Genomic DNA, 27088 nt, shown 5'->3' with positions numbered 1-27088 from the left:
TTTCCGGTCGCGTCGAAGGCCACGCCCTCAGAGGGCGGGGAACCCGGGGACGTCCCGGATCCTAAGCCCCGCCCCCAGAGCGCCCTGGCTGGCGCGGGATCCCAGCTCCTATTTCTCCATCAGGACCCAGAGTGAAAGCGCCCCAGGAAACTGTGGTTGCTTCGGGCACCCTCACAGTGGCCGCTCGCAGCCGCCTCCTACCCCGCGGGCTAACACTCCTCCCGGGGGCTTTCCCTCCCCCTCCCCCGCACCTCCGGATGCTTCTCTGCAGTGGGACGTGGGAGTGGGACTGGCAGGGAACTCATTCCTTGCAGGCGGCTCCACTTGCTGGGGCGATTGTAGAGTGGGGAGGGCACTTGCTTTGCGTGTGGCCGACGCCTGCTATATGGTCACCCTAACACACCACCAGGGCTGATTCCTGAGTACAGAGCCAGGAGTGGCCCCTGAGCATCGCTGGATGTGGCCCCAAAACACACATCCGGGCAAACTCCGTTCCAGGCCTGACGCTTGGGAACACCTTAGTAATCCCCCCAAACCCTCTGGGTCTTCAGGTATTTCCTGAAACAGCAGGGTGTGTGAGAATGTCGAGGAAGTCCAACACCTGCCCACTCTATACCACCACACCCTGCTCCTGGGGTTGGGGTTGGGGAGGTGTGGGGGGATTCTCACAGAGACAGGCGGGAGAGGGGCTGCCTCCACCTGGGTGCGGAGTGATCCTGCCACGGGCAGGTGGGTAGCCCTAAGGAGGACTCTGGGAGGAGTAGCAATCATTCAATAAATACACGCTGATTTATTCATAAGGACCAGATGGTTTCTTTGTCCAGGAGGTAATGAGCATTTTATTCACTGGCATTTTATTCCTGTTCTAGGTCAAGCTAAAATCATCTCGTTTCATATATATTTATACATTTTAAAAAAAGACTGAGGGCCAAAGGTTGAACTGAACAACAGCAGAAAGTCCTCCATGATTTATAATCGTTTCTAATAGAGGCCTGGGAAGGAGTTTCCATTTGGGACTGGGTTCAGGGCAAAGTGTCAGTGGCCTCTCTGGATGGGCGAAGGTTTGGGTCGGGTGGTGCAGGATGCTTCTTAACCCACGGAGGCCAGGATGATGTCCACTGGCAACTCCTCCGAGCTCCTGGCTGTCACCTGCATTGTGACTGTGTCCAAGAGCAGAAGCCGGGAGCGCACCAGGATGTCGTGGCCGCCCCGGAAAACACCTGGAAGAAAGGACGGGTACAGGTGAGGAAGGGAGCAGTGGTAGAGGGGGGCGTCTGGAGCCGGCCCTTGCCTTCGCCCCCTGCACTGCAGAGGCTCTAATACCCGTTGCACGATTCAAACTCTGCAGAGCTCGGCTGCCTGTGGAGCTCGGGTCCCCTGCCCAGGGGCTTCCACCCACTGGCTGATCTAAGAGCACAGCTGAAGGGGCAGCCCCTGTTTCCCCCACCCCCAAACCACAGTGCAGGTGTCTGCCAGCCTGGGGGCCAGGAAGAGGACGTGAGGACCGTCAGCTGTGAGCAGCAGGGCAGTGAAGCAGAACTCCGCGCTCTGTGCTCTGTTTATAAATACTCGGCAAAAACTCCTCCCCTTCCGTTCAGTTCAATGTTTTTATTTTTTTGGTTTTGGGGCCACACCCGGTGTTGCTCAGGGGTTCCTCCTGGCTCTGCGAGCAGAAACCACTCCTGGCTGTGCGCAAGGGACCGTAGGGGGTGCCAGGCTTGGACCCAGGTTGGCATGTGTGAGGGAAACCCCCTCCCCCAGCACCGTTTGTTGCTTTTAGGGTGCTGCACTGCTCATTGCCCTTCCCCATACCTTTTGGTTTCTGTTTTTGGGTCACACTCAGTGGTGCTCAGAGATCACTCCTGGCTCTGCACTCAGGACACACACCTGACAGTACCTGTGTGCCAGGCAAGTATTCTGCCCACTGTATTGCCTTTCAGGCTCCCTATCATTCTCTATTTATTTTTGTTGTTTTATTTTTTTCTGGCTTTTTTGGGTCACACCTGGCGATGCACAGGGATTACTCCTGACTCTGCACTCAGGAATTACCCTGGTGGTGCTCAGGGGACCATATGGGATGCTAGGAATCAAACCCGGTCAGCTGCATGCCAGGCAAATGCCCTACCTGCTGTGCTATTGCTCCAGCCCCTCATTCTCTATTTTTAATAATTTAGTTTTTTTTTAAATTTTGGGGCCACACCTGGCTGTGCTCAGGGTTTACTCCTCGTTCTGCACTCAGGAATCACCCGACATACGGGGGACCATATGGGATGTCTGGGATCAAACCCTGGTCGGCCGTGTGCAAGGCAAACACTTACACCTGTTGTACTATCGCTCCAGTTCCCATACTCCTTTTTTTTTTTTTTTTGCTTTTTGGGTCACACCTGGTAATGCACAGGGGTTACTCCTGGCTCTGCACTCAAGAGTTACTCTTGGCGGTGCTCAGGGGACCATATGGGATGCTGGGAATCGAACCCGGGTTGGCCGCGTGCAAGGCAAACGCCCTACCCGCTGTGCTATCTCTCCAGCCCCCCCCACGCTCCATTTTTAAAAAAAGTAATTCTCTTTGTGAGAAACATACATATACAGAAACATTTACATACAAGATGCTCTCTCTGGAATTTGTCTTATTTAGAAGATTAAAACTTTTTTTTTTGGTGCTGGGGATCAAAACCATGCTTGGCATGTACTCTACCACAGAGCTAAGTACCTGGTCTGAAATCTGCTTTAAAATATGCATGGGATAATGAGGGGCTGGAGAGCTAGTACAGCGGGGAGGGCGTCTGCCTTGCACAGAGCTTGATCTGGGTTCGATTCCTAGCATCCCATATGGTTCCTTAAGCACCACCAGGAGTAATTCCTGAATGTAGAGTCAGGAGTAAACCTCTGAGCATCACCAGGTGTGACTCAAAATTCCAAAATAAATAAATTAAATACCTGAGAGCTGGGCTGGAGGATAGTACAGTGAGGAAGGCACTTGCCTTTTTTTTTCTTTTTGGGTCACACCTGGCGATGCAGAGGGGTTACTCCTGGCTCTGCACTCAGGAGTTTCTCCTGGCGGTGCTCAGGGGACATATGGGATGCTGGGAATCGAACCCGGGTGAGCCGCATGCAAGGCACACACCCTACCCGCTGTGCTATCACTCCAGCCCTGCACTTGCCTTTAATTGTTTTCATTTTGGGGCCATAACTAGTGTTGTTCAGGACTTATTCCTAGCTCTATACTCACAAATCACTCCTGGCAAGCTTGGAAGAACTATAAGGGGTGCAGGAATCGAACCCGGGTCTAGTGCATGGAAGGCAAACACTCTCCCATGCGGTACTATAGCTCTGGCACCTTGGGGGATATTCCCTTAAAACACAGTGCATCCTGGGGCTGGAGCGATAGCACAGTGGGGAGGGAGTTTGCCTTGCACGCGGCCGACCCGGGTTCGATCCCCAGCATCCCATATGGTCCCCTGAGCACCGCCAGGAGTAATTTCTGAGTGCAGAGCCAGGAGTAACCCCTGTGCATCGCCAGGTGTGACCCAAAAAGCAAAAAAAAAAAAAAAAACCACAGTGCATCCAAGGCCAGAGTGATAGAACAGCGGATAGGGTGCTTGCCTTGCACGCAACTGACCTGAGTTCAATTCCCAGAACCCTTAGGGTCTCCTGAATCAGCAGGAATCATCCCTGAGCACAGTCAGGAATAAGTATTGAGCACAGCTGTGTGTGACCCAAAAACAAAGCAAGAAGACAGATCTGTTCAGTGGAATATAGTCTGGAGTTTCACACAATCACACAACAGACATTAGGATCAGACTCAGGGTGACAGGAAAGGTCTGTAGATGTCTGGAGGTGATGGGCACACAATGGTGTGGCTTTTCTCTAGGCTGTGTGCCTGAAATGGTTAAGATCAGTGTGTGTGTGTTTGTGTGTGTGTTGTGTGTGTACATTCTTCAGTTACAGTCTTTTTCCACCCCGTGAATTCTGAGTGCCTTCGGAAGGGTGAGCAGCGTGCAGCCTGACAGCATTCTGGGCCCTGCCCGCCCTCTCTCTCCCCTGCAAAGCTCCTCACCGGCCAACAGCAGTGTGTGCGTGTTCTTGTTGTCTGGTACTTTGTCCGAGCGCTCGCACGGGTGCATTCCCAGGAACTTCACAATATTGCCCACAGCCTCTGCAGCAGGGGAGAATTCCCAGTATCATAAAGGTGTCACCCCCAGGAAGCCCCCAAACCCTTTTCTTTGTGTGTTCTGGGACCACACCTGGCTATGCTCAGGGCTCTATGCTCAGGGAACCAGATGGGGTGTCAGGGATCAAGGCGATGGCCTTGTGCAAGGCACAACCTACCTACCCACTGTACTATCTCTCTGGTCCCAGACCTCGGTTATCAGAATTTCTTTACAATTTTGGTTTGGGGGCTATACCTGGTGGTGCTAGGGGGCTACTCTGTGCTTGGGGGTCATTCCAGGTGGAGCTCAGGGAACTGACTATATGGTGTCCGGGACCAAATCCGGGTGGGTATCCCACATGCAAGTCTGTGTTCAACTCTTTGAGCTGAGCCTTTTTTTTTTTTTTTCGTTTGGGGGCCACACCTGGTGGTGCTCAGAACTTACTTCTGGCTCTGCACTCAGGAGTCTCTCCTGGGGGGGCAGAGGGGCTTAGGAGACCATATGGGCGATGCCGGGGGTCGAAGCTGGGTCAGTCGTGTGCAAGGCAAATACCTTGCCCACTAAACTCTCACTCCAGCCCATCTGAGAGACTTTTAACAAAGTGGCATCTTAACACAGGGGTGGGAGTGAGTCAGGGTAATGGGGACAAGCACCCGGAAGCAGCCTTGGGGTCCTGGAGGGGGGCAGGCTTGGGGGACAGTCCCAGGCTTTACCTTCCAGTGTCTTGATGGTTGACAAGGTGAATGTCTCCTCCTTCTCAAACTCATCCCCGACCTCATCCCAGGCTGCCTCGAAGTTCACCTTCATGACCTTCTGGATGTGATCGGCTACAGTGACCTCCAGGTCCTCCAGCTGGGGAGAGAGAGGTGGGAGATAGGTACCCTGGGGCAACGCCCCAGCTGCGCACAGCTCGGCCCTGTCTGCAGCTGCTGGACTCTGGGGACACGCGGCAACTTGACATGCCCCTGGCCTCGAGGTGCTCACAGCCAAGCTCTGTGTCGGAGTGGAAAATGTCCTCCCCCAAGGACTTAGGGTGTCTTAGGGTGTCGGTGACAACCTCCCGTCGTGCCTGGGAACCTCGCTGAGGATAGGGGACTGAACCGCATGCAAGGCAATTGTCCTATCGGCTGTGCTATGAGCCGCTCTGGCTCCTTGTGAACAACTTTGTAAATGTATATCTCACAGTGCCTCAATTAAAACAGAACTTCAAACACACTACGTTCTTCACTAGCCTGAGGGGGCACTGCAGTCCCGGTGCCCCACCTGGCGCTACTTACCACATACTCGTCCTCATAGCCCTCCTCGTCCGTCTCCCCTGTGGTGGGGTCGCAGTCCTTGACCGTGAACTTCATCACGCAGCTGAACGTGCAGGCCACTGCGGGCAAGAAACGCTTGGTGGTGAAAATGCCCTGGCCACTCAGGAACAGGCTCCTGCCAAGGGTGGGAGCCACAGCCGCCGGCTGCCTGCACCCTGACCCCCCAGATCCGGCTAGATGGCATCCCCTTGCAGATGGTCGGGCTTCAAGGTGCCCCCTTGGGGTGAAGAGAGGCAGAGGGGGGGCAGGCTGGGCGGGAAACTGGGCACACTGGTGGTGGGACTGGTGCTGGAACACTGAGCGCCTGAAGCGACTGTCTTCTGAACAACTCCGTGAGTCACGATTTTGGGGGGGCCAGTCGGGAGGAACCACACCTGGCTCTGTGTTCAGGAATCACTCCTGGCGGTGCATGGGGGACCATCTGGGGTGCCAGGGATCGAATTTGGGTTGGCTGAATGCAAGGTACTATCTCTCTAGCCCCAAATCATAGTTGGTTTTTTTTTTTTTTTGCTTTTTGGGTCACACCTGGCGATGCACAGGGGTTACTCCTGGCTCTGTACTCAAGAATTACCCTTGGCAGTGCTCAGGGGACCATATGGGATGCTGGGAATCGAACCCGGGTTGGCCGAGTGCAAGGTAAAAGCCCTACCCGCTGTGCTATTGCTCCAGCCCAAATCATAGCTGTTTTATAAACAGTTTCAGACCAAAAAAGAGAGAAGCAGCAGAACTGCAGGCCTGGGCGGGCAGCCCCACTGGCTATGGCTGGAGGAGCAGCAGCTGCTTCCAGGGCGAGCGGACTCGGCATTTCTAGTCTGTGGTGACCCCGTGCCCTTCCCTGGCGCCCTGGGGAGCCCTGCACGGTGGGGCAGGCTGGCTGCTCCTTCCCCTACAGGGGGGCCTCAGGCCTACTGACCCCCGCCAAAGATCCTCTAGGAGGATGAAATGAGATGGCAGTAAAAGCAATGGAGACTTCCCCATTACTTCTGGACGTTCTCAGGGCAGAAATCAAGAGCTGAAACTGGAAGAAATAGGGCCAGAGCCATAGGACAACGGGGAGGGCGTCTGCCTTGCAGACTGCCGACCTGAGTTTGATCCCTGGCATCACCTATGGTGCTGCAGGTACTGCCAGGAGTGATTCCTGAGTGCAGAGACAGGAGTAAGCCCTGAGCATCACTGGGTGTGCCCCAAAAACAAAAGGAAAAAGGGGCTGGAGTGATAGCACAGCAGGTAGGGCGTTTGCCTTGCATGTGGCTGACCCAGGTTCAATTCGCAGCATCCCATATGGTCCGCTGAGCACCGCCAGGGATAATTCCTGAGTGCAGAGCCAGGAGTGACCCCTGTACATTGCCAGGTGTGACCCAAAAAAAAAAAAAGGAAAAAAAGAAACCGGAAGAAGACACGCCGCTGGCCCACAAACTGCCCACTGCCCCAGAGGCTCCTGCGAGGGGGGGTGGCCATGGAGAGGGGCTCACCAGTCGTGGGGTCTTCCTTGGGCAGCGCTACGAGCGTGTAGCAGGTCCCGGGCTGGTTGTAGGGGAGGCTGCGGGCAGGCACGTGGCAGAGGACCTCGTAGGCCTCGGTCGGCTCCATCTGGACCGTGACGTTCTCCAGCGTCTGGTCGTTGAGTGTGTTCATGCAGTCAAACTGGAAGGGGCAGGAGAGGGGCACTCAGAGCTCACCCACTGATGCAGTCCCCGCCTCCACCCTGACATTCAGGACTTGGAGGGGGTCAAGGGTTGAGGGCCAAGGGTACGTGTGCCAGGCCTGCAGCAGCAGCTCCCAATGTGCCGTGTAGGTCCGGGGCCCTGAGAGGAGGGGACACCAGGCCTGGGACCGCCGTCCCGTGCCCCCCGCTCACCTGAAACACCATGTGTCCGGTGAAGGTGTGCTTGGTGCAGCGGATGACGTACTCCGTCTCTGACTCGGTGAGGGCCACTGGCTCGGGCGAGGACTTGAAGAGGGGCCCCAGACCCTGGAACTCGGGCACGGCAGCCAACTGCTCTGAAACCCACAGGCCACACGTTCCCTCCGTTTCTCGGTGCACACCCACCCCAGGATGGTTTCTGCTTAGCGTTCATGCCCGAGGCTCAAGGTCTGTGGCTTTCTGAACACGCGCAGCATGCCCTCCCATGAATATGGTCCTCCCCGGGGTCAGGAGATCCCAGTGTCCTGGCTAGGCTCACCCCTGTGCTCAGGGATCACGCCTGGTAGAATATGGGGGATGGGAGGGCGTATGTGATACCTGGAATTGAACTGGGGTCAACTGTGTGCAAGGCAAGCACCGCCTGCTCCCCTGTGCTGACTCTCTGGCCCCGATACCTTCAAAACCTCTAAGCCAGGGGCCAGAGTGATAGGACGTTTGCCTTGCACGTGGCCGACCCCTGTTCTATTCCCAGAACCCCATAGGGTCCCTGAAGCCCACCAGGAGTGACCTTGAGCTCAAAGCCAAGAGTAAACTCTGAGCACTGCCAGGAATGACCCAAAAGCAAAAAACAAAAAGAACAAAACTTTAAACCGGGGTCACATAAACATTTCTTGGGTGAAGGGGCCACAAGTGGAAAGATTAAGATTATGCCCGTCTCTAGAGCCATGGGTGTCAGCCACTGGTCATCAGACCACTGCAAGGCCAGTGCCCACTGGCCAGTGCCCTGAAAATCACTGGGCAGAGAATTCTCAGAAAAAGTGCCAGTAAGTGTCAGTTCCAACCCTTAACTCCCACCCCACCCCAACCCGGGGAGTCTACTACTTACCCTGGAAGATCTCCTGCCGGGTGGCCGCCACCTTCTCGGGCTGCTTGGCTGCTGTGATGGGGGTGGTCTCTGCAGAGGTGAGGACACATGGTGATCCCAGGGAAGGGGCAGTGGAGTGGACACGGCACAGTCACTAGGACGGCCTCACACGCCCTCCAGTGTGTAGCACAACACGTGAGAGTGAGGAGTGTATGTGCGGGAATAGGCATGCACGCTGACGCCCGTTTCCTAGAGCCAGAGGCAGGAAGCTCCACGCCCTCCTCCCTTGGATCCAGGACCCGCAGCAGCTGCTCACCTGTTCTCTGTTCTGCCAGGGGCGCGGTGGCCAGGGGCACAGACTTGAGGTCGAATGGTTTTTCTGATGGTTCGAGGGTGTACTGCTGCAAAGCCCTCTCCAAACCAGGGATGGACACGGTCAGACCTGGAGGCCGGGTGGGGGGCGTCACTGTCTGAAACCAAACCTGGGGCAGACGGCTGAGAAGACCAGGCCACCCTCCGAGCTGTTTTCTCACTGATGCCCTCCTTCCTGGGATGGGTGTGGGGTGGAAAGGGCCAGGCAGGGACACTTGCAAACAAAGGGCCTAGTGCTATAAGGATGTAAATTTATTATATGGATCTTTGGTTTTATAATTGCTTCATGGGGGGCCAGAGTGATAGTACAGCGGGTCGGGCATGTGCCTTGCACGTGACTGAGCCAGGTTGGATCCCTGGCATCCTATATGTTTCCTGAATGCAGAGCCAGGAGAAACCCCTGGGCATTGCTGGGTGTCACCCGAAAAGCAAAAAAAAAACAAAGACAATAACAACAACAACAAAAACCAAAAAACCAAAAACCCAAAGATTTATAGCACATACTTTTTGTTTTCCTTTTTTTTGCTTTTTGGGACACACCCGGCGATGCACAGGGGTTACTCATGGTTCAGGCACTCAGGAATCACTCCTGGCGGTGCTTAGGGGACCATATGGGACGCTGGGAATTGAACCTGGGTCGGCTGCGTGGAAGGCAAACGCCCTACCTGCTGTGCTTTGCTCCAGCCCCTAGCACGTACTTTAAAGAGATGGTTTTTTTCCTTGTGGATGGAAAGTTTTAAAAGATGCCCACCCTGGGGACTGGAGCCACAGCGGGCAGGGCGTTTTCCTTGCATGTGGCCGACCCGGGTTCGATTCCCAGCATCCCATATGGTCCCCCGAGCACGGCCAGGAGTAATTCCTGAATGCAGAGCCAGGAGTAATCCCTGAGCATCACCAGGTGTGGCCCAAAAAGCAAAAGATGCCCACCCTGTCTGCACTTGGATAAACTTCACTGTCCCAAGCTAAGAAAACGCTGATTTAAGGCTGAGCAATAGTACAGCGGGCAGGGTGTTTGTTTGCCTTGAATGTTGGCAGACCGGATTTGATTCTCAGCATCACATGTGGTCTCCTGAGCATTACCAGGATAATTCCTGAGCAAAGAACTAGGAGTCAGCCCCTAAGCACCGCCAGGTGTGGTCCAAAAATCAAAAAAAGAAAATGCCGATTTTAGGAAACTGCCTGTGGCCGTACTGATATGATGCCATCGTGTGTGTGTGTGTGTGTGTGTGTGTGTGTGTGTGTATGAGCCCCATACTGCTTGAGCATGAAGCAAGTCATGATGAGGTTACAGTGATGCCCTTTAAAAACTGGCTCTGAGACCCCTGAGCTTTGTCTATGGTTTCAGGGGCTTGCCTAGCCAAGACCCACTGACCTGATCAGCCGACATAATAAAGACCTTCTTGATCACCTGCCACTGACTGCATTGCCTTGGGGTGCTTGATTAAGTGAACGCCTGTTACCACAGTGATTGGATGCAGAGGGCCGGGGCACTCACCGTTCAGAATGTAGCCTGCGTTGAGGGCCTTCTGCTTCTGCTCCAGAACACTCAGATAGAAGGTGGCGCGGTCCCTGACTTCATTGTCATCGTCCATCACGCACCTGCGGCCAGGACATTAGAACCTTCCTGACTGGCGGCCCTGGCAGAGGGGGTGGGAGGGCCCTCCAGGTTCTGGTGAGGCTTCAAGTCTCCCAGAGCTCTGAGAGCTCCATCCCCAGAAGCAGCTCCGGGGTCACAGCAGAGTCGGGCCTCTAAGACTAAGAAGGAAGCAGCTCCATTCCTATCCTGGGACCCTCTTCCTGAAGCCCCCTGGGGGGAAACTCTCCAGGCTCCAACTTCATATGTGAACATTATCAGAACACATGGGGAAGGCGCTTGCCTTGCACAAACGAATAAAAAAAAAATCTTCGAGCACTGCCAGGAGCAATTTCTGAGTGCAGAGGCCGGAGTAACACCTGATCATTGCTGGGGGTAGCCCAAAAACAATGACAAAAGAACCCCCCCCCAAAAAAAAAGGTAAGTAGCAGAATAGATGATAGTGATGGGGACTGAAGAGAGAGAGAGGACAGGGGTAAGGCACTAGCCTTGCACAAAACTGACCTGCACTTGTTCCCCAGCACCCCATGTGGTTGCCCAAGCACCACCAGGAGTTACTTCTGAGCGCTGTGGGGCTAGAAAAATGATACAGCGGGGAAGAGGCACACCTGATTCCTTGAGCACAGCAGGAGTGATCCCTGAGCACAAAGCCAGGAGGAGCACCACAGGGTGTGGCCCAAAATAAAAAGAATAAAGCAATAAGGAAGGAAGGAAGGAAGGAAGGAAGGAAGGAAGGAAAGAAGGAAGGAAGGAAGGAAGGAAGGAAGGAAGAAGGGAAGGAAGGAAGGAAGGAGAAAAAGAAAGAAAGAGAAAAAGAGAAAGAAAGGAAGAAGCCCCAGACACAAACAGCCACCCACGGGATGACTATACTAACATGCAGTGTCCACAGATCACTGTCTGACGTAGATCAGTGGCTGACGAGGGGTGGGGGTGGAGGCTGGGGTGGGAAGTAGCAGCTAAAGGGTGTGAGTCTTCTTTCCATTTGATAAAAATATTTTTCTTTTGGGGCTGGAGCAATAGCACAGCGGTAGGGCGTCTGCCTTGCATGCAGCCAACCCTGGTTCGATTCCCAGCATCCCAGAGGGTCCCCTGAGCACTGCCAGGGATAATTCCTGAGTGCAGAGCCAGGAGTAACCCCTGTGCATGGCCAGGCAGACACAGTGTGTGACTCAAAAAGCAAAAAAAAAAAAAACAAAAAAAAACACCCATACTTTTCTTTTTTTGTTTTTGTTTTTGGGCCACACCCAATGATGCTCAGGGGCTACTCCTGGCTCTGCGCTCAGGAATCACAGTGGTGCTCAGGGGACCATATGGGATGCCGGGGACTGAAGTACAAGGCAAGTACCCTACCTACTGTACCATCACTCTGGTCCAGGTAAAAATGCTTTCAGTGTATATACGGTGGGTGCTGTATAGCTGTGGGTATATGAAAGACCACCACACTCAATTTCTTTTTTTTGGGGGGGCCACACCCAGTGGTGTTCAGGGGTTAGTCCTGGCACTGCACTCAGGAATACTCCTGGCAGTGCATGGGGGAGTATCTGGGATGCCAGGGATTGAATCTGGGTTGGCGGTATGCAAGGCAAATGCCCTCCCCACTGTGCTGTCACTCAGGCTCCTATGCTCTCTCTGTATTTTTTTTCTTTTTTGGGGTCACACCCGGCGATGCACAGGGGTTACTCCTGGCTCTGCACTCAGGAATCACCCCTGGCGGTGCTCAGGGGACCATATGGGATGCTGGGGATCGAACCCGGGTTGGCCGCGTGCAAGGCAAACGTCCTCCCCACTGTGCTACTGCTCCAGTCCCGCTCTATATTTTAAATGGGTGAACGATATGGCTCATTACCTGTCCCAATCAAGCTGGGTTGGGGCTGGAGAGATAGCACAGCAGGTAGGGTGTTTGCCTTGCACGCGTCCGACCTGGGTTCGATTCCCAGCATCCCATATGGTCCCCTGAGCACCGCCAGGAATAATTCCTGAGTGCAGAGCCAGGAGGAACCTCTGTGCATTGCCAGGGGACCCAAAAAGCAATCAAGCCGGGTTGTGTTGTCTGTGTGAGTTGCGGTCCCAAGGATCAATCAAGCCCGGGGTCCCAGCCATGCAAGGTAAGTGCACTACTGCAGAACTCTACACCGGCAATCACGCTGTTTCTAAGGGAAGAAAACTCAGGAGGCTGTGCAAACACAGAGCTGCCAGGCGCAAATGGCTGGAGCATGGGCATCTGAATCCTGGCACAGGACAGTGCCCAGAACCACTGGCACTGAGCAGCACCTGGGCCTGAGCACCGGACACTCGGCCCTGGCTGCTACTGTGGAAGTGAACCCTGGGCAATGCTCAGCACTGCTCAGACGTCAACCCCAGGAACATAAAAGGAAGGAAAGAGTGATGAGGAATAGGAAGGAAGGAGGGGAAGAAAGAAGGAGGGGAGAGGTTGGAGAGATAGAACAGTGGGGAGATCTCTTGCCTTGCACATGGCCAGCCCGGGTTCGAGTCCTGGTACCCCTGCATGGTCCCTGAACACTGTGAGGAGTGATCCAAGTGCAGAGCCGGGGTAAAGAAAGGGTGTGGGGGCTGGAGCAATAGCACAGCGGGTAGAGCGTTTGCCTTGCACGCGACAGACCCGGGTTCAATTCCCAGCATCCCATATGGTCCCCTGAGCGCAGAGCCAGGAGTAACCCCTGTGCATCGCCGTGTGACCCAAAAAGCAAAAAAAAAAAAAAATTTGTAAGTCTACAACTGTACCTCATGGTGTTTCACTAATAAAAATTAAAAAAAAAAAAACTTTAAAAAAAGGGGTGTGGCCAGAAAGTAAAAAAAGGGGAATGAGGGATGGAGAGGAAAAGAGGAAGAAGGGAAAAAGGGAGGGAGAGAAGTAGGAAGGGAGGGAGGGAGGGAGAAAAGGAGGGAGGAAGGGAGAGAGGAAAAGGAGGAGAGAAGGCTCGCTCAACAACAGCAACATTGGGGGCTGGAGCAACAGTACAGCCGAAAGGGCATTTGTCTTACACACAGTTGACCTGGGTTCGAATTCCCAGCCCCGCATACGGTCCCTTCAAGCACCGCCAGGAGTAATTCCTGAGTGCAGAGCCAGGAGTAACCCGAGCATTGTCAGGGGAGACCCCCGCAAAAAAAAAGGTGACAGGCTTCCCTTACGCGTTACGTATTTCTATATGATCCACAAGGATGTCTCTTCCCCACCTTATTACAAAGGACAGAGGACAGTGAGTGCTGTCCCTGAGCGGCCGCTGGCTACACTCACCTCTTCAGCAGCACCAAGATGCTGGGGAGCATCTCCTCATTCTGGGCTCCAAACTTGGCCAGGGCGCTCACAGCACCTGTTGGGGAAACGAGCGGCGTTCACCCGGTGGGCCGCTGGCGGGGAGACGCAGGCCCCGGCCCGACTGGGCTGGACTCGGTCGGGGCTCAGACGCACCTGCCCGGACCTCCTCGTGCTCCAGGACCACCCGGTTGTAGATGAAGCGGATGTACTTGGAGGGGTTGTTGGTCTTGGGCCCCTCCTGGCCCAGCAGGTGCAGGATGCGGGTGGCCAGCACGGTGAACTCGCAGTCCTCGATGAACTCGCACAGGTGCGACAGCCCCGTCTCCTTGCTCTCTGCGTTCTCCTCGATGATGCTGATGATGCAGTCCACAATGGCCCGCTTGTACTCAAAGCCGCCCTGGCGGGGAGTGCGAGGATGAGCCAGGAGGCAGCGAGGGCGCAAGGTACCCCCCCCAGTGCACGGAACACACACACACACACACACACACATACACACTCACACACACAGACAGGAGTGCACAGGGCACCCCCGGCACATGGCACACACACACACACACACACACACACACACACAGAGGAGGGTGCAGGGCAGGAGTGCACAGGGAACCCCTGGCACATGGAACACACACACACACACACACACACACACACACACACACACACACACACAGAGGAGGGCGCAGGGCAGCCCCCAGCACACGGAACACACACACACAGGCCTGGCTCCCAGACACACACACACACACACACACACACACACACACACAGAGCGAGGGCGCAGGGCAGCCCCCAGCACACAGAACACACACACACACAGGCCTGGCTCCCCAGACACACACACGCACACACACACACAGAGAGCGAGGGCGCAGAGCAACCCCCAGCACACGGAACACACACACACACACACACACACACACACACACACACACACACACAGAGCGAGGGCGCAGGGCAGCCCCCAGCACACGGAACACACACACACACAGGCCTGGCTCCCCAGACACACACACGCACACAGAGAGCGAGGGCGCAGGGCAGCCCCCAGCACACGGAACACACACACACACACACACACACACAGAGCGAGGGCGCAGGGCAGCCCCCAGCACACGGAACACACACACACACACACGCACGCACACACACACACAGAGAGCGAGGGCGCAGGGCAGCCCCCAGCACACGGAACACACACACACACACACACACACACACACACACATACACACTCACACACACAGACAGGAGTGCACAGGGCACCCCCGGCACATGGAACACACACACACACACACACACACACACACACACAGAGGAGGGTGCAGGGCAGGAGTGCACAGGGAACCCCTGGCACATGGAACACACACACACACACACACACACACACACACACACACACACAGAGGAGGGCGCAGGGCAGCCCCCAGCACACGGAACACACACACACAGGCCTGGCTCCCAGACACACACACACACACACACACACACACACACACAGAGCGAGGGCGCAGGGCAGCCCCCAGCACACGGAACACACACACACACAGGCCTGGCTCCCCAGACACACACACGCACACAGAGAGCGAGGGCGCAGGGCAGCCCCCAGCACACGGAACACACACACACACACACACACACACACACACACACACACAGAGCGAGGGCGCAGGGCAGCCCCCAGCACACGGAACACACACACACACACACGCACACACACACACAGAGAGCGAGGGCGCAGGGCAGCCCCCAGCACACGGAACACACACACACACACACACACACACACACACACACACAGAGCGAGGGCGCAGGGCAGCCCCCAGCACACGGAACACACACACACACAGGCCTGGCTCCCCAGACACACACACACACACACACACACACACACACACACACACACACAGAGCGAGGGCGCAGGGCAGCCCCCAGCACACGGAACACACACACACAGGCCTGGCTCCCCAGCCCCACTGCCTTCCTGGGGGAAATGCAGGGGTCAAAGAGCAGACATTTTCCTAGAAGCACTTGGGTCTTGACTGCTCTCCCCAGCTCTGCAGTCAAAGACAGACGGGGTGGCCCAGATGCTGTGGACAAGAGTGATGGGGTCCCCCAGAAAATGAAAGCTTGGGGGCCAGAGCGATAGCACAGTGGGTAGGGCGTTTCCCTTGCACATGGATGACCCGGGTTCGATCCCTGAAATCCCATATGCTGCCCCGAGCACCATCAGGAGTAATTCCTGAGTGCAGAAACAGGAGCAACCCCTGAGCATCGCCAGGTATGACCCAAAAATAAAAATAAATAAAAGTAGAAAACACCAGATTACCTGCTTAAGACAAGCAAAGTTAGTGAATTTATAGCACGTGTGTATTTCACAAAAAAAAAAAAAAGCAGAATTGGAGGTTCCTGGATGCCATCTCTGCCCCGAATTTCAACCTCAGATGGATGGAGGGGACCACTGCCATGGTACCACAGGCCAGGTATGCTGGATGACACCCGGTGATCTCCCATCGTGAGCAGACTGCGTGGAGTGTCGCACCCATGGACAGTACCCAGCCATTAGAGACAGAAGCACAGGCTGGGCCGGTGTGACATCCTGGGCTCAATCTCTAGCTCCATCAACAATGAAAACACAAGCTTCGAAAGAGGGAAATTCCCCTGACAACTTTTTCAAGAGAAACTTGAATCTGGGGGCTGCTGTTTTCCCGTTTTTTACATAATGGTAAGCTAAAAGATGTAAAAAGTCAACCTCATTTGTGGTCAAATCCCTTTTTATGTTTGTCTTGGGACCACACCTGGCAATGCTCAGGGGTTACTCCTGGCTCTGCACATCAGGGATCATTCCTGGTGGTACTTGGGGGACCATATGGGATGCTGGGGATTAAACCTGGGCGGCCGAGTGCAAGGCAAGCGCCCTCCCCGCTGTGGTCACTCTGGCCCTGGCCAATCCGTGTTGAAGTTTCTAGCTATGGTCTCGAGCTCCCTTTCCCTTCTCCGCCTCTGGGGTCACTTGGAAAGAGACTGGGAGCTTCTGCTCTGAAATCGGGGGGCCACCTGCACATTCTACCCGGTCGGGGCCCCAAGGCAGGTGCTTAACTCTGGACTATTTCTCTCTGGGTTCAACTCTGCTTGTTACAGAAGCAAAATTATGTCTCCTGACAAGTTCTGTTCGGATGACCCCGGAATGATGTGTACCACATAGTGAATCCAAAGTGCTGGCCCCCAGCTGACGACCCCCAAACCAACCAGCACCTCCTCCCTTCTACTGTTTGTGGGGGCTCCAAAGCACCCACACAGAAGCCAGCGTGATTACACAATGGGGAGGGCGTTTGCCTTGCATGTGGCCAGCCTAGGTTACCTCCCCAGCTTCCCACAAGGTCCCCTGAGCTGTATCAGGAGTAACTTTGCAGTGTAGAATCAGGAGTAAGCCCTGAGCATTGCCGATGTGACCCGAAAGCCAAAACCAAAACAGAAGCCCCCCACAGACACCCAGACAATGGGTCCCCTACTGCTGGGGACCAAAGCTACCCCACAGTGACTTTGCTCTCGTACTTCCAAATCAATTTTGTTGCAACCTCCAAGACAGGGGGCATAAGTGAGTCAGTGACCCATGCCAGGAACAAAAATTGAACCCGTGATTCACTACTAGTATCGGGTTCAAGAGAAACCGGCTCCGGTGCTCCAGAAATGGCACAGACGCGTCTCTGACCTGCCCGTGGTTTGACACCTGTGGTCTGGCAGTGGTCTGTGGCCCAGAGACTAAAAACCACAGCTGCTCATCAGCCTCTGCCCAGACGCCTTGGCACCTGCCATGCCCTGAAAGCCAGTGTGAGTCGCTACTGACTATCACTGCGACTCGAGAAACCGCTCATGTTCACTGTCCAGAGGGCAGTTTCCCGGGGCCTGGGCGTCAGAAAATCCACCTGGTTAACAGGCTGCCTGGGTTCGCCCGGGAAGAGGCGCCTCTGGAACCGGCCCGTCTCCCCCTGCACCCGGAGACGGGGACACCCCGAGCGCCCCCCCTCCCTCACCTCTTCCCGCAGCATGGTGAACAGGAAGTTCATGAGCACGGCGTGTTTGCGGGGGTACTTCTGGCACAGGGCGCTGATGGCCTGGACAACCACCACCTACAACAGACAGACACACGGACACGCGTGAGCACCAGCCCTGCCCCCCACCCTGGTGGTGCTGGCAGGAGGCAGGAGGCACCCACCTATCTCCACAGCCCCAGGTCCACCTGGGTCTCCCTCAGGTCTGGTGGTGAAGGGACCCCATTGCCAGGCACCCCGTCCTGAAGCTCCTCGACTCAATGTGACCCCAACCCCCATCGTCACTCGCCTCTGCCTCTTCCGAGACTCCCCCGGCCCCCAATCATCCAACCCCACGCCCCACCAAGTGCCCCGCCAAGCCATTCTCTCCTCCCGCTGCCCCCACCCACTGTGCCCGCCTAGCACTTCGAGGCTCTGCCCAGTGGGCCCAGCGGAGCCTCCCCACGGCTCCAAGTTGGCCTGGAGTTGCATGTTTTAAATTCTGGCCCACACCTGGTGGGGCTCAGTGCTGACTCCTGGCGGGGCTCAGAGGACCCTTTGGGTGCCAGGGAGTGAAGCCTCGCCACCTCCCTGCCCGGCCGGGTCCCGGGGTACCTTGAACTCGTCGGAGATCTCGGACATGAAGGAGGAGATCTGCTTCATGAGGCGGTCGATACTACTCTCGCTGCCCGTCTTGAGGAGCGTGGTGATGGCCAGCGTGGCTATGCTGCGGTTCGAGTCCGTGACCAGGTTCTCCAGGTCCAGGTTGCAGGCCGTCACAGCGGACGGGTGCTTCATGGCCACCTGGGTGGGGAGGACACAGCCCGAGAGATAGAAAGGACTCCGCCAGGGGCCTGAGACAACACAGCGGGGCCGCCGTTTGCCCTGCACACGGCTGACCCTGGTCCCATCCCTGGTACCCCACGGGGTCCCCTGAGTATCCCCAGGAGCAATCACTGAGCACAGAGCCAGGGGTCAGCCCTGGGCACTGCCAGGAGTGGCCCTCACGAAAAAAGGACATCTGCCAGGTCACCAAGTGGGCTCGGCCTGGTCTGAGGGGTCAATCTTAACCCCGCCCTCCTCCCCGTGTGGTGGAACCCTTCCCATCTTGGGGCAGGGCCAGCTGCCCTCCCACCCCCGGGCCCCTCACCTTATTGAGGGTGCGGACGGCAGCATAGCGGAGGGCAGCCTTGGGGGAGCTGCAGAAGAGCTGGAGCACTGTGGGGAGACGGGCCAGGCTGTCACTGCTGTCCCGCACCCCAACACAAACGGCCCATCCATCACCATCAGAGACGGAGGCTGCTGGTACCACAGCAGGCTCCTGCACCCCGACTCTCCTGCCGGGCCCACGGCGCTCCCCGGGGCCTGCCTTTCCCCTTGCACCCCATCCTCCCCGCCCCGCTTCCAAACACATCAGCATCCCTGGGACACTCTTCTCTGAGTCCCAAGTGCAGCCACCTCCGAACACGTCACTGCCTGCTTCCTACTGACAGAAGGGACACTGAAGCCCTTGGCCAGCGCCCGCCCAGGCCAGTCCTCGAGGACCTCAGGCCTGGCCCTGGTCCAGGCGGCGGCGTGGAGTTGAAGCTGGACTCTGCCGCGAACCAGAGCCCTAGCCCTGGTGGGGTAGGACAGACCCCAAAGCACGCCGGCTCCCCAGACAGAAGACATGCCGGAGGCCCAGCACAGGCAGGCAGAGGGCAGGGGGTCACCTGACACGGCCGGGGCCAGCTCCTTGGCACTGCAGCCGGGCAGGTCGACGATGGCTGAGGCCGCCTCGTACACCACCATCTCGTGCTTGTTGCGCAGGCAGCTCTCGATGAAGTCAAAGAGGGGGCTGTCGCGGCTGCCAAAAAAGCGGGGTGGGGTGGGAAGACTCAGCAGCGGAGTCCGGGCTCCACCCCCCGCACTGCAGGGCCCCTGAACACTGCTGGGATGGGCCCCCAGCACAGAGCCCCCGAGCACCGCCAGGGGTGACCCGCAAATCAAACAAGCCCAGGGGTGACAGTGACGGACTAGCCAGGGCAGGGCGGACAAGGCCCCCTACCTGCCGTCCTCCTCCTCCAGCTGCTTGCTGGCCACGCGGATCATCATGCAGTAGGCGAAGGGCGACTTGAGGCCATGCCGGGTGAACTTGCTGATCATCTTGCTCACGGCCAGCCGGTCGTTCTTTCGCACGTGGTACAGGAGGCCCAGCGCATGGTACTGGGGACAGAGAGGGCAGCGGGGCCGGCACATGAGCCAGGCCCAGGGGCTGCGCTGACCCCTCTGACATGATGCTTGAGGGCCTGTGGTTCCCAATCCCACCCCAGTCCCGGTACCAGGGGGACAGCTGTGGAAGGGACAACGGGCTCCAGAGACCCAAGAATGGGAAGAGACATGGGGTCCCTGAACGAGGAAGGCGGGTGGCATCACGCACGGGGGCTTGACAAGAGACCACCCAGCGTTAAGGCCTATGACCCGGAAGGAGATCTCAGCCCCTGACTTGTGTGTGCAAGGACTCAGGGCTGGTGCTAGCCAGGGCAGGGAGGTCAGGAACACTCTTATTCCCTGTCTTCTCCGTGTCCCTCCGGGTGGGCACTGCAGGACTGAGGCTGGCTGTGCAGGGAGGGCCTGGGCAGGAACATGTTCGAAGGGGCAGCGAACACCCCTTGGCCATGGCTTTAGCCCGCGGACAGATGCACTCCCTAGGCAGCCCTGGGATGCAGAAACGTCACCCCCTTCTATGGAGGCTGGGAGCAGGCCCAAAGGGCGGGAGCATGAACTTGGCATGTGGGATACCCAGACTCCAGCCTGGCAGGGCATGACACGCCCCCAAGGACAGCCTGAAGCAACCTCCCCACCGCGCTGCCATCCTTATTTCCTATGACGGGGGGTCCGCTGTCTTGTGGCGCCCGGGAGACACCAGCACGACAGGCTGGGAGCACGTGGTGCCTGAGATCGAACCCAGGGTCTGACCCCGGCCGGGCCTGGGCCCCACCACTGAGCGTCGAGCCCTGATCTGCCGCCTCACGGACAAAGGGAACGGAGCCTCCGAGCTTGCAAACACACTCGGGAGGGGCTGACCGGGAAGGGCCCCGCCCCCGCCATTTCTACCCACAGACCCTAAAATGGGCTCAGCTGGTGGTCGGCATGCTGAAGTGCTCCATGCCACGACGGGGTGGTCTCGACCCTCGGCCTCCTGAGTTTCCGCGCCTCATTTCCCCTCCGACGCCCCCCTCTCCCCAGATCACCCTCACCCTCCAGCAACCGCGGGATTCAGCCTGTTCCGGCTGGGGTTGCCCCAGGTCCACGTCCCCACCGGCCAGGTCCCTGCCAGGGGCCCGGACACCCCTCACCTGCACCATGACGTTGTCACTGGAGGCCGCCTCCTGGGCCTCGTTCACCCAGCGCTTGACCACGTCGAAACTGCACTTCAGCAGGTGCTGAGGGGACATCCAGGGCAGTCAGGGGCAGGCTCCGGGTGGCTGGGTCCCAGATAGCCCACAGAGGGTCCCCACGGGGCTGCCTCCCAATTTGGTCCAGCGTGGGGCCTCCAAGGCCCACTCCTGAGCTCAGGACCTCGTCACCTGCATGCCCCTTGCCCCAGTACATTTCTTGCCAGGCTCAAACTCACCAAATCTGGGCAGACCCAGGCCCCCAACTGCCCCCGCCTGGCCCCGAGCTCCACAACTTCTAGAACCCTCCGCTGTGGGGGACGCAGGAGCCCTGTCGCTGCCCGACCAGAGTACGTGTGCAGTTTTCCCCCATCTCCTGGCCTGACTCGGCGCCCAGGACACTCACCAGGGAAGACACAAGGGCAGAGCTGGAGACACTGGGGACCTTGTCCACGATGGCCTGCTTCATGTAGCGCTCGATGGCCTGGAGCATGGTGCTCTGCAGGGACAGGTGGGGCTGTCGGGCCACTTCCCAGGCACCAGAGCAGGAAGATGATGCCACCCCTTGCCCCTGCGCCTGGCAACAACCTGAAGCACGCAGAGGGCAGGGAGAGGGGGGAGGGTGGGGGAGAGTAGCAGGGGAGCGGGCACTGGCTCAGGCACGGACTCACATCAGTGATCTGGCAGAGAGCACGCACGGCCGGGCCCCGGTAGTTGTCCTCCTTCCCCGTCATGTCCTTTGTCAGGCTGAGAGGGGGAGAAGGCACTGTGTCCAGGCAGGAGCCGGGCCTGCTGCCCGCAGCTCCCACCTCCTCTCCTCTGCAGTTCCCCTTCCCTCTCTCGTCTGCAGCTCCTGCCAACCCTGGCCCCTACCTCCTCTCCCCTGCAGCTCCTGATGCCCTTGGCCCCTACTGCTCTTCCTTGCAGCTCCTGCTGCCCACAGCCCCTCTCCCCCTCCCCTGCAGTTCCTCGTTCCCCCCACCCTGGCCCTTACCCATCTCCCCTGCAGCTCCTGTCACCTCCCAGTCCTACCGCTCCCCTGAAGCTCCCCATCCCCCTCTCCTCTACAGCTCCTGCTGTCCCCAGCCCCTACCCCTTCTCCCCTGCAGCTGCTCCTGCCCCCCAGGGCTGTGAGGGCCCATCAGGCTGAGCAGGGCAGGCCCCGCCTTCACACAGATGTTCCTGAGGCCTCCCACCATCACCCTTAGCATCAAGTCCTCCACAGCTTGTGCCGGCAAGCGGGCTGCCCCGTCCTCCTGACCTCTGGCCTCGCTCTGATGGCTCTGGGGGCTGTTCCTGATCCCAGTTCCAGCTGGGCGCCCTCTGGTTCCCTCCTCTAGCCACTCACACCTCCGGGACACGCTCTGCCCCACCCTCCTGCTATAGTGGCAGCCGCACAGAGGCCCTGGGTTCAGGGTAGAGGGCATTTGCCTCACACACAGCTGGCCCACGTTCGATCCTCGGCACCCCATATGGTCCTCCAAGCGCACCCGGAGTTATCCGTGGCTGCAGAGCCAGGAATAAGCCCTGAGCACTGCCAGGCGTGGCCCAAAAGATCAAACAAACAAAATTGAAAACAAAAAAAAATATTTTTTTAAACAAAAATAAAAAATTTAAAAAACTGGTTCCCAGAACTCCACAGGGAACTACCAGACACCTGGGAAATGGTGTGAATTTTTCTGTTTGGGGGTCACACCTGGCGATGCTCAGAGGTCCCTCCTGACGGAACTCGAGTGCGCCTAATGAGCACCGGAGATCGAGTCTAGGTCCGCTAAGTGCCAGGCAAGCACCCTACCTGCTGATCTCTCCAGCATTGTGAGCTATTTTATAAATAATATACGACAATCCCCTAAAAGTCTGATGAGAAAAAAAAGAGAGCTGAGCCCCCGGTGTGGGACAGGGGTCATTCACTACTGCCTGGAGCTGATCGCTCTGCCCGACCACGTCACAGGAACCCCCCTTAGGCCCCAGGGCTGCCTGCACACCCGCGCTCTGTCTCGTTCTCCCTGAGTTGTCTAAAGTGTGTGGAAGTTCCATGCTGGCTGGGTTAAGACAGCACAAGGTCTCTGGAGCTGGGTGGGCATTTGCCTTGCACACGGCCGACCCGGGTTCGATTCCCAGCATCCCACGTGGTCCCCCAAGCACCACCAGGAATAATTCCTGAGTGCAGAGCCAGGAGGAACCCCCAAGTAATGCCAGGCGTGATTCAAAAAATTTAAAAAGTAAATCAATAAAAAAGATGAAGAAACAAGGTGAGGGAGATGCAGGAGGCTACTAAGGAACATGCTTAGCCTGTGGCCAACCCCAGCGGGATCCCTGGTACATGGTCCTCGAGCAATGCCAAGGTGGGCCGGGTAATCTCTGGCACTGCCAGACCAGAGCAGTTCTGCATCTCAGGTTCTCGCACTGACCCACCAGCCCACACAGGCCCAGAAGGCGCGGAAGGGCCTAGGGCGCCCCTGAGCACTGTTCAGGAGTATCCCCTCAAAAAAAAAAAAGTGTCGGGTTTGTGCCTAAGCTCTAGTCAGAGAACAATTATTGGAACCTCACGGGGCAGCCCAGGGTGGGCAGCAGTGCCCCAGGATGTGTCAAGCAGGACCTCCTGGCCTAGGCCACTGAGGAGAACAGCCCCTGGGGCAGGAGGCCCAGCAGAGCGAGCCAGCGACTCACCTGCTGGTGACGATGATGACATCCTCGGCAATGGAAGCCATCTCCTTGATGGTCAGGTAGCACATCCGGCGCAGCGTGGGCTGGGAGAGAGACAGGGTGTTGGATCACGCAGGGCAGCGAGAACAGACCAGCCTCGGCAGAGGCAGCCCGAGCCCTCCGGGCCAGCCGGCGCCAGCTACTTACATCATTGGACTGAAAGAGTTTGGTCATCGCGAAGAAGGCCTCGGTGGCTTCGGTCGTTCCCAGGTGCTCCCCCTGTTTGAGTCGAGAGAGAAGTCTTGGCGTGGGCCCGACGAGCCAGGGCTCTTAACCCCTGCCAGGCGGATGCCACCAACAACAACACAGCAGAAGCCAAGGCTGAGGGGACCCACAGAGGCTTGGGCCACCCACCCCTCCCTCCGACATGCTCCCCAGCGCCACATCCCTTACCTGGTTTATGAGGTAAAGGATTTTGGTAAGGATGTGGGCACATTTCCGGGGGTTGACGGGGGTCTCATTAAAGACACGGGCCTAGAAGAAAGCAATCGAGGGTTATCGCCGTCTGGCTTAAGTTCCCTTCCGCCCACTGCCCTTAACCATATTTGAGATCTGGGCAGGCCCAGGGCAAATAAACACACTTGCTCAGACAAGCTCGTGCCTCAAAAGAGAGGTGCGTCTCTTTTCCCTTCTTTCCTCCAAAGCGTCCTGAGGTAGATCCCCACTGAATACAAATCAGTGCTGGGCTCACCTATTAACGTTCACTTAGCTAACACTTGCTAAGAGAAAGAAGAAGTCAGGAACAACATCAATGAAGGCGCGATGAGCTTTTTGTTTTGCTGTGTTTTGGGGGGGGACTCTAGCTGACTAGAGATCAAAACTCTACCAGTTTTTGATCAAACCTGGCTAGGCCATGTACAAGGCAAGCGCCCTATCCTCTGTATTATCGCCCAGAATGAACTTTTTTTTGAGTTTTGGGGCCACACCTGGCAGTTTTTAGGGGACCGTATGTGGTACCCAGATAGAACTGGGGCCGTCAGCTTGCCCGTGCCTTCCCTGCTGTACTGTCTCCCCGGCCCCAAACATGACCCTCTAGGATCAAAGTTCTCCAGTCTCTCCAGAAACAGATTTCTCCTCTACTGTGCTTTATTACCAATTTTGTTTTGTTTCACACCCAGCAGTGCTCAGGGCCTACTCGTGGCTTTGAGCTCAGGGGGTCACTCCTGGAAGGCTCGGTGGACCAGATGGGGTGCTGGGGATCAAACCCAGGTTGGCCATGTGCAAGGCAGACACCCTACTTGCTGTGCTATGGCTCTGGCCCCGTGCTTCATGGTCATTATTATCATTGTGTGCGTGTGTGGGTACTGGGAACGGAAGCCAGGGCATACAGTGCGTATACAAGGCAAGCGCCCCACCGCTCAGCTCCAGTCCCAACCACCCCGCAGCTCTGTAAACCAACTCTGAAGTGCCACCGCTGCAATGGCATTGAGGGCCATGGCAGAGGATGGAGCAAACAAGACTTGCCTCCTGGAGGACCGCACTCTTCTCCAGGTGCTGGAACGGGTTGGAGCCCCCACCTGCAGCCAAAGCACAGAGAAAAATGAGTTCCAATGGTCTGCCCCGTCAAACACAAAGGCGTCAGGAACGGAGATGGAGGCTTCCCTACAGATCTTGGGCAAGAGCGCTTCCCATTCCTGTGCAGAGGGGCTCCACGACCGCCCCACACTGCAACCCTCAAGCCCCCCCACCTCCCCAGTAGTCCCAGTACCATCCTCCTTGGACTCTTGGGGTGGGGTGGGCAGGGCATCTGTGCCTGGGTGGGGAGAATTAAAAGTATCTTTTTTTTTTCTTTTTGGGCCACACCAGTGATGCTCAGGGGGCACTCCTGGCTCCGCACTCAGGAATTACTCCTGGCGGTGCTTGGGGGACCATATGGGATGTCGGGGATACAACCTGGGTCAGCCGCGTGCAAGGCAACGCCGGACCGTAGTGCTACCGCTCGGGCCTTGAAAGTATCTTGTGCCTGGCTGGGAGCCCGGCGCCCAGGGCAGGGCTCAATGAATGACAGCCTCTGGGGCCTCTGCGGTCCACGCCCCCCAGTCCGGCCAGCGGCCACGCAGCCCGGGCGATGACCCAACAGGTGCGGCCGGGAGCTAAGAGGAGGATAACTGGTCCGGCCCCCTCCCGACAGAGGGGGAAACTGAGGCTCAGCGATGCGCCGTGACCCGTCCAAGGTCACCCAGGGAAGCCGGGCGGAGATCAGGCCGGTGGGCAGGGGGGCACGCTCGGCCGCTGGCCAGCCGTGGGGTCGCTGCCCACCAGCCCCCCGCGCTCACGCCTGGGCCTGGCTGTCGGGGCAGGACGGAGACCCCCGCCGGGGGCGTCCCGGGGCCCCGCTGCGGACCCGCCGCTGGACGCAGCGCAGGGATCGGCCCGGCCCGCCGCCCCCTTACCCGACTCCTCGTCCTTTTTGTCGAATTTCTTCAGCATGGTGGGGCGGGCGGAGGCGCAGCGCGGCGGCCGGGCGCGGGGCGGGTGCGGGGTCCAGCGGCGGGTCCGCGGCGGGCTCCTTCCGGCCGGCCACGTCGCCTGGCGCAGTGCGCAGGCGCGGCCCGCCCCCCGCGCAGGCGCACTCCACGCTTAACCCCGTCCTCGCCGCGCGGCTGCCGCGCTTAACTCTGTCCTCGCCGCGGGGCGGAGCGGAGGTCTCAGACCCGCCGCCCCCCGCTCGGTGCGGAAGAACCGGGCATTTCTGCCTCTCGGATGGGCGACGTGAGCCTCGCGGGCTGGCTGGGGAGGCGAGGCCACGGCAGGGCCGACGGTGACCGTCACCTGCTCCGCATTCTCATCCCTCGCCCCCAGCCTGGCGGTTCAGCACCCACTTCTATTTGTTTATTATTTTTTTCTTGTGCTGCTTTTATTGTCTTCCCCTCGCTGCCCTGGAGTCTGTTGGCAATAGGAGGTGCTCAGTAAATGCTCGTGAGTTTGAAATCGCGCTTCAACGCCTGCCCGCGCCCCCACGCTCCACCCTGCAACCCTGCAGGGCTCTGAGCCACGAGGAAGATGCTCAGAGGAACGTCTCGGTTGCTTTCTTACTCCTTGCGGGGGTCTTCCTACTGCGCGCTAGCGAGACCCTCTGGAAGGAACCGACCCGGGGAAGCCAAATAATCACCCGGGGGTCTTCTGACTGCGAGCCCACGCGGGACACAGCTGTCCCCGAGGCCAGGGCGCGTGCAGGCCGCGTGCCAGCCGCGTGCCACGGTGCTTCGGCTGCTGGGTTTGGCGGAGCTCTGGGGAAGGAGCCCAGGTGAGCTGAGGCTGTCGAGGGGTGGCGTTTCTGAGGCCTGAGCCTGCAGGTGAAGGCGCGGGAGGGCTTTGCGGAGGCTCTGGGGTTGCCGGGTGGAGTGGGGGGGTGGGTGTTAGTAGAGGCGTCAAAATGAAATTGACCCGCAGCCAGACATTTTCCCAGCAGCCCATCCCTTAGCTGGAAGCAGCAGCCGCAAAGAAGGCGAAGGGATCTACCACCTCCGAAGGTTGGACAGCGCCCTAAATGCCCTGGGGCGAGGGGGTGATTAAGGGAATTCCATCAGCCGCTCAG

General features: G+C 57.7%; 1 protein-coding gene across 1 annotated transcript; it reads right to left on the bottom strand.

Moving 5' to 3' along the window:
• Positions 1–815: 815 nt before the first annotated feature.
• COPG1 (COPI coat complex subunit gamma 1) lies at positions 816–26064 on the bottom strand. Its single transcript, XM_056129840.1, has 24 exons — positions 25944–26064; positions 25015–25067; positions 23944–24024; positions 23698–23769; positions 23515–23594; positions 21516–21591; positions 21251–21343; positions 20806–20892; positions 19515–19672; positions 19180–19313; positions 18618–18685; positions 18083–18271; positions 17471–17566; positions 13593–13836; positions 13419–13494; positions 10064–10167; positions 8513–8638; positions 8218–8286; positions 7326–7468; positions 6940–7111; positions 5429–5526; positions 4865–5003; positions 4058–4156; positions 816–1220 (listed from the first exon to the last, which is right to left on the bottom strand). Exons 1-24 carry the CDS (start codon positions 25978–25980, stop codon positions 1090–1092), a joined length of 2625 nt encoding a protein of 874 aa, XP_055985815.1. The 5' UTR covers positions 25981–26064; the 3' UTR covers positions 816–1089.
• Between the last annotated feature and the right edge of the window lie 1024 nt (positions 26065–27088).

Source organism: Sorex fumeus, unplaced genomic scaffold, assembly GCF_029834395.1.
Source record: "Sorex fumeus unplaced genomic scaffold, SorFum_2.1 ptg000072l, whole genome shotgun sequence".
Taxonomy (NCBI): domain Eukaryota; kingdom Metazoa; phylum Chordata; class Mammalia; order Eulipotyphla; family Soricidae; genus Sorex; species Sorex fumeus.
This window is presented reverse-complemented; position numbering and strand designations above follow the sequence as displayed.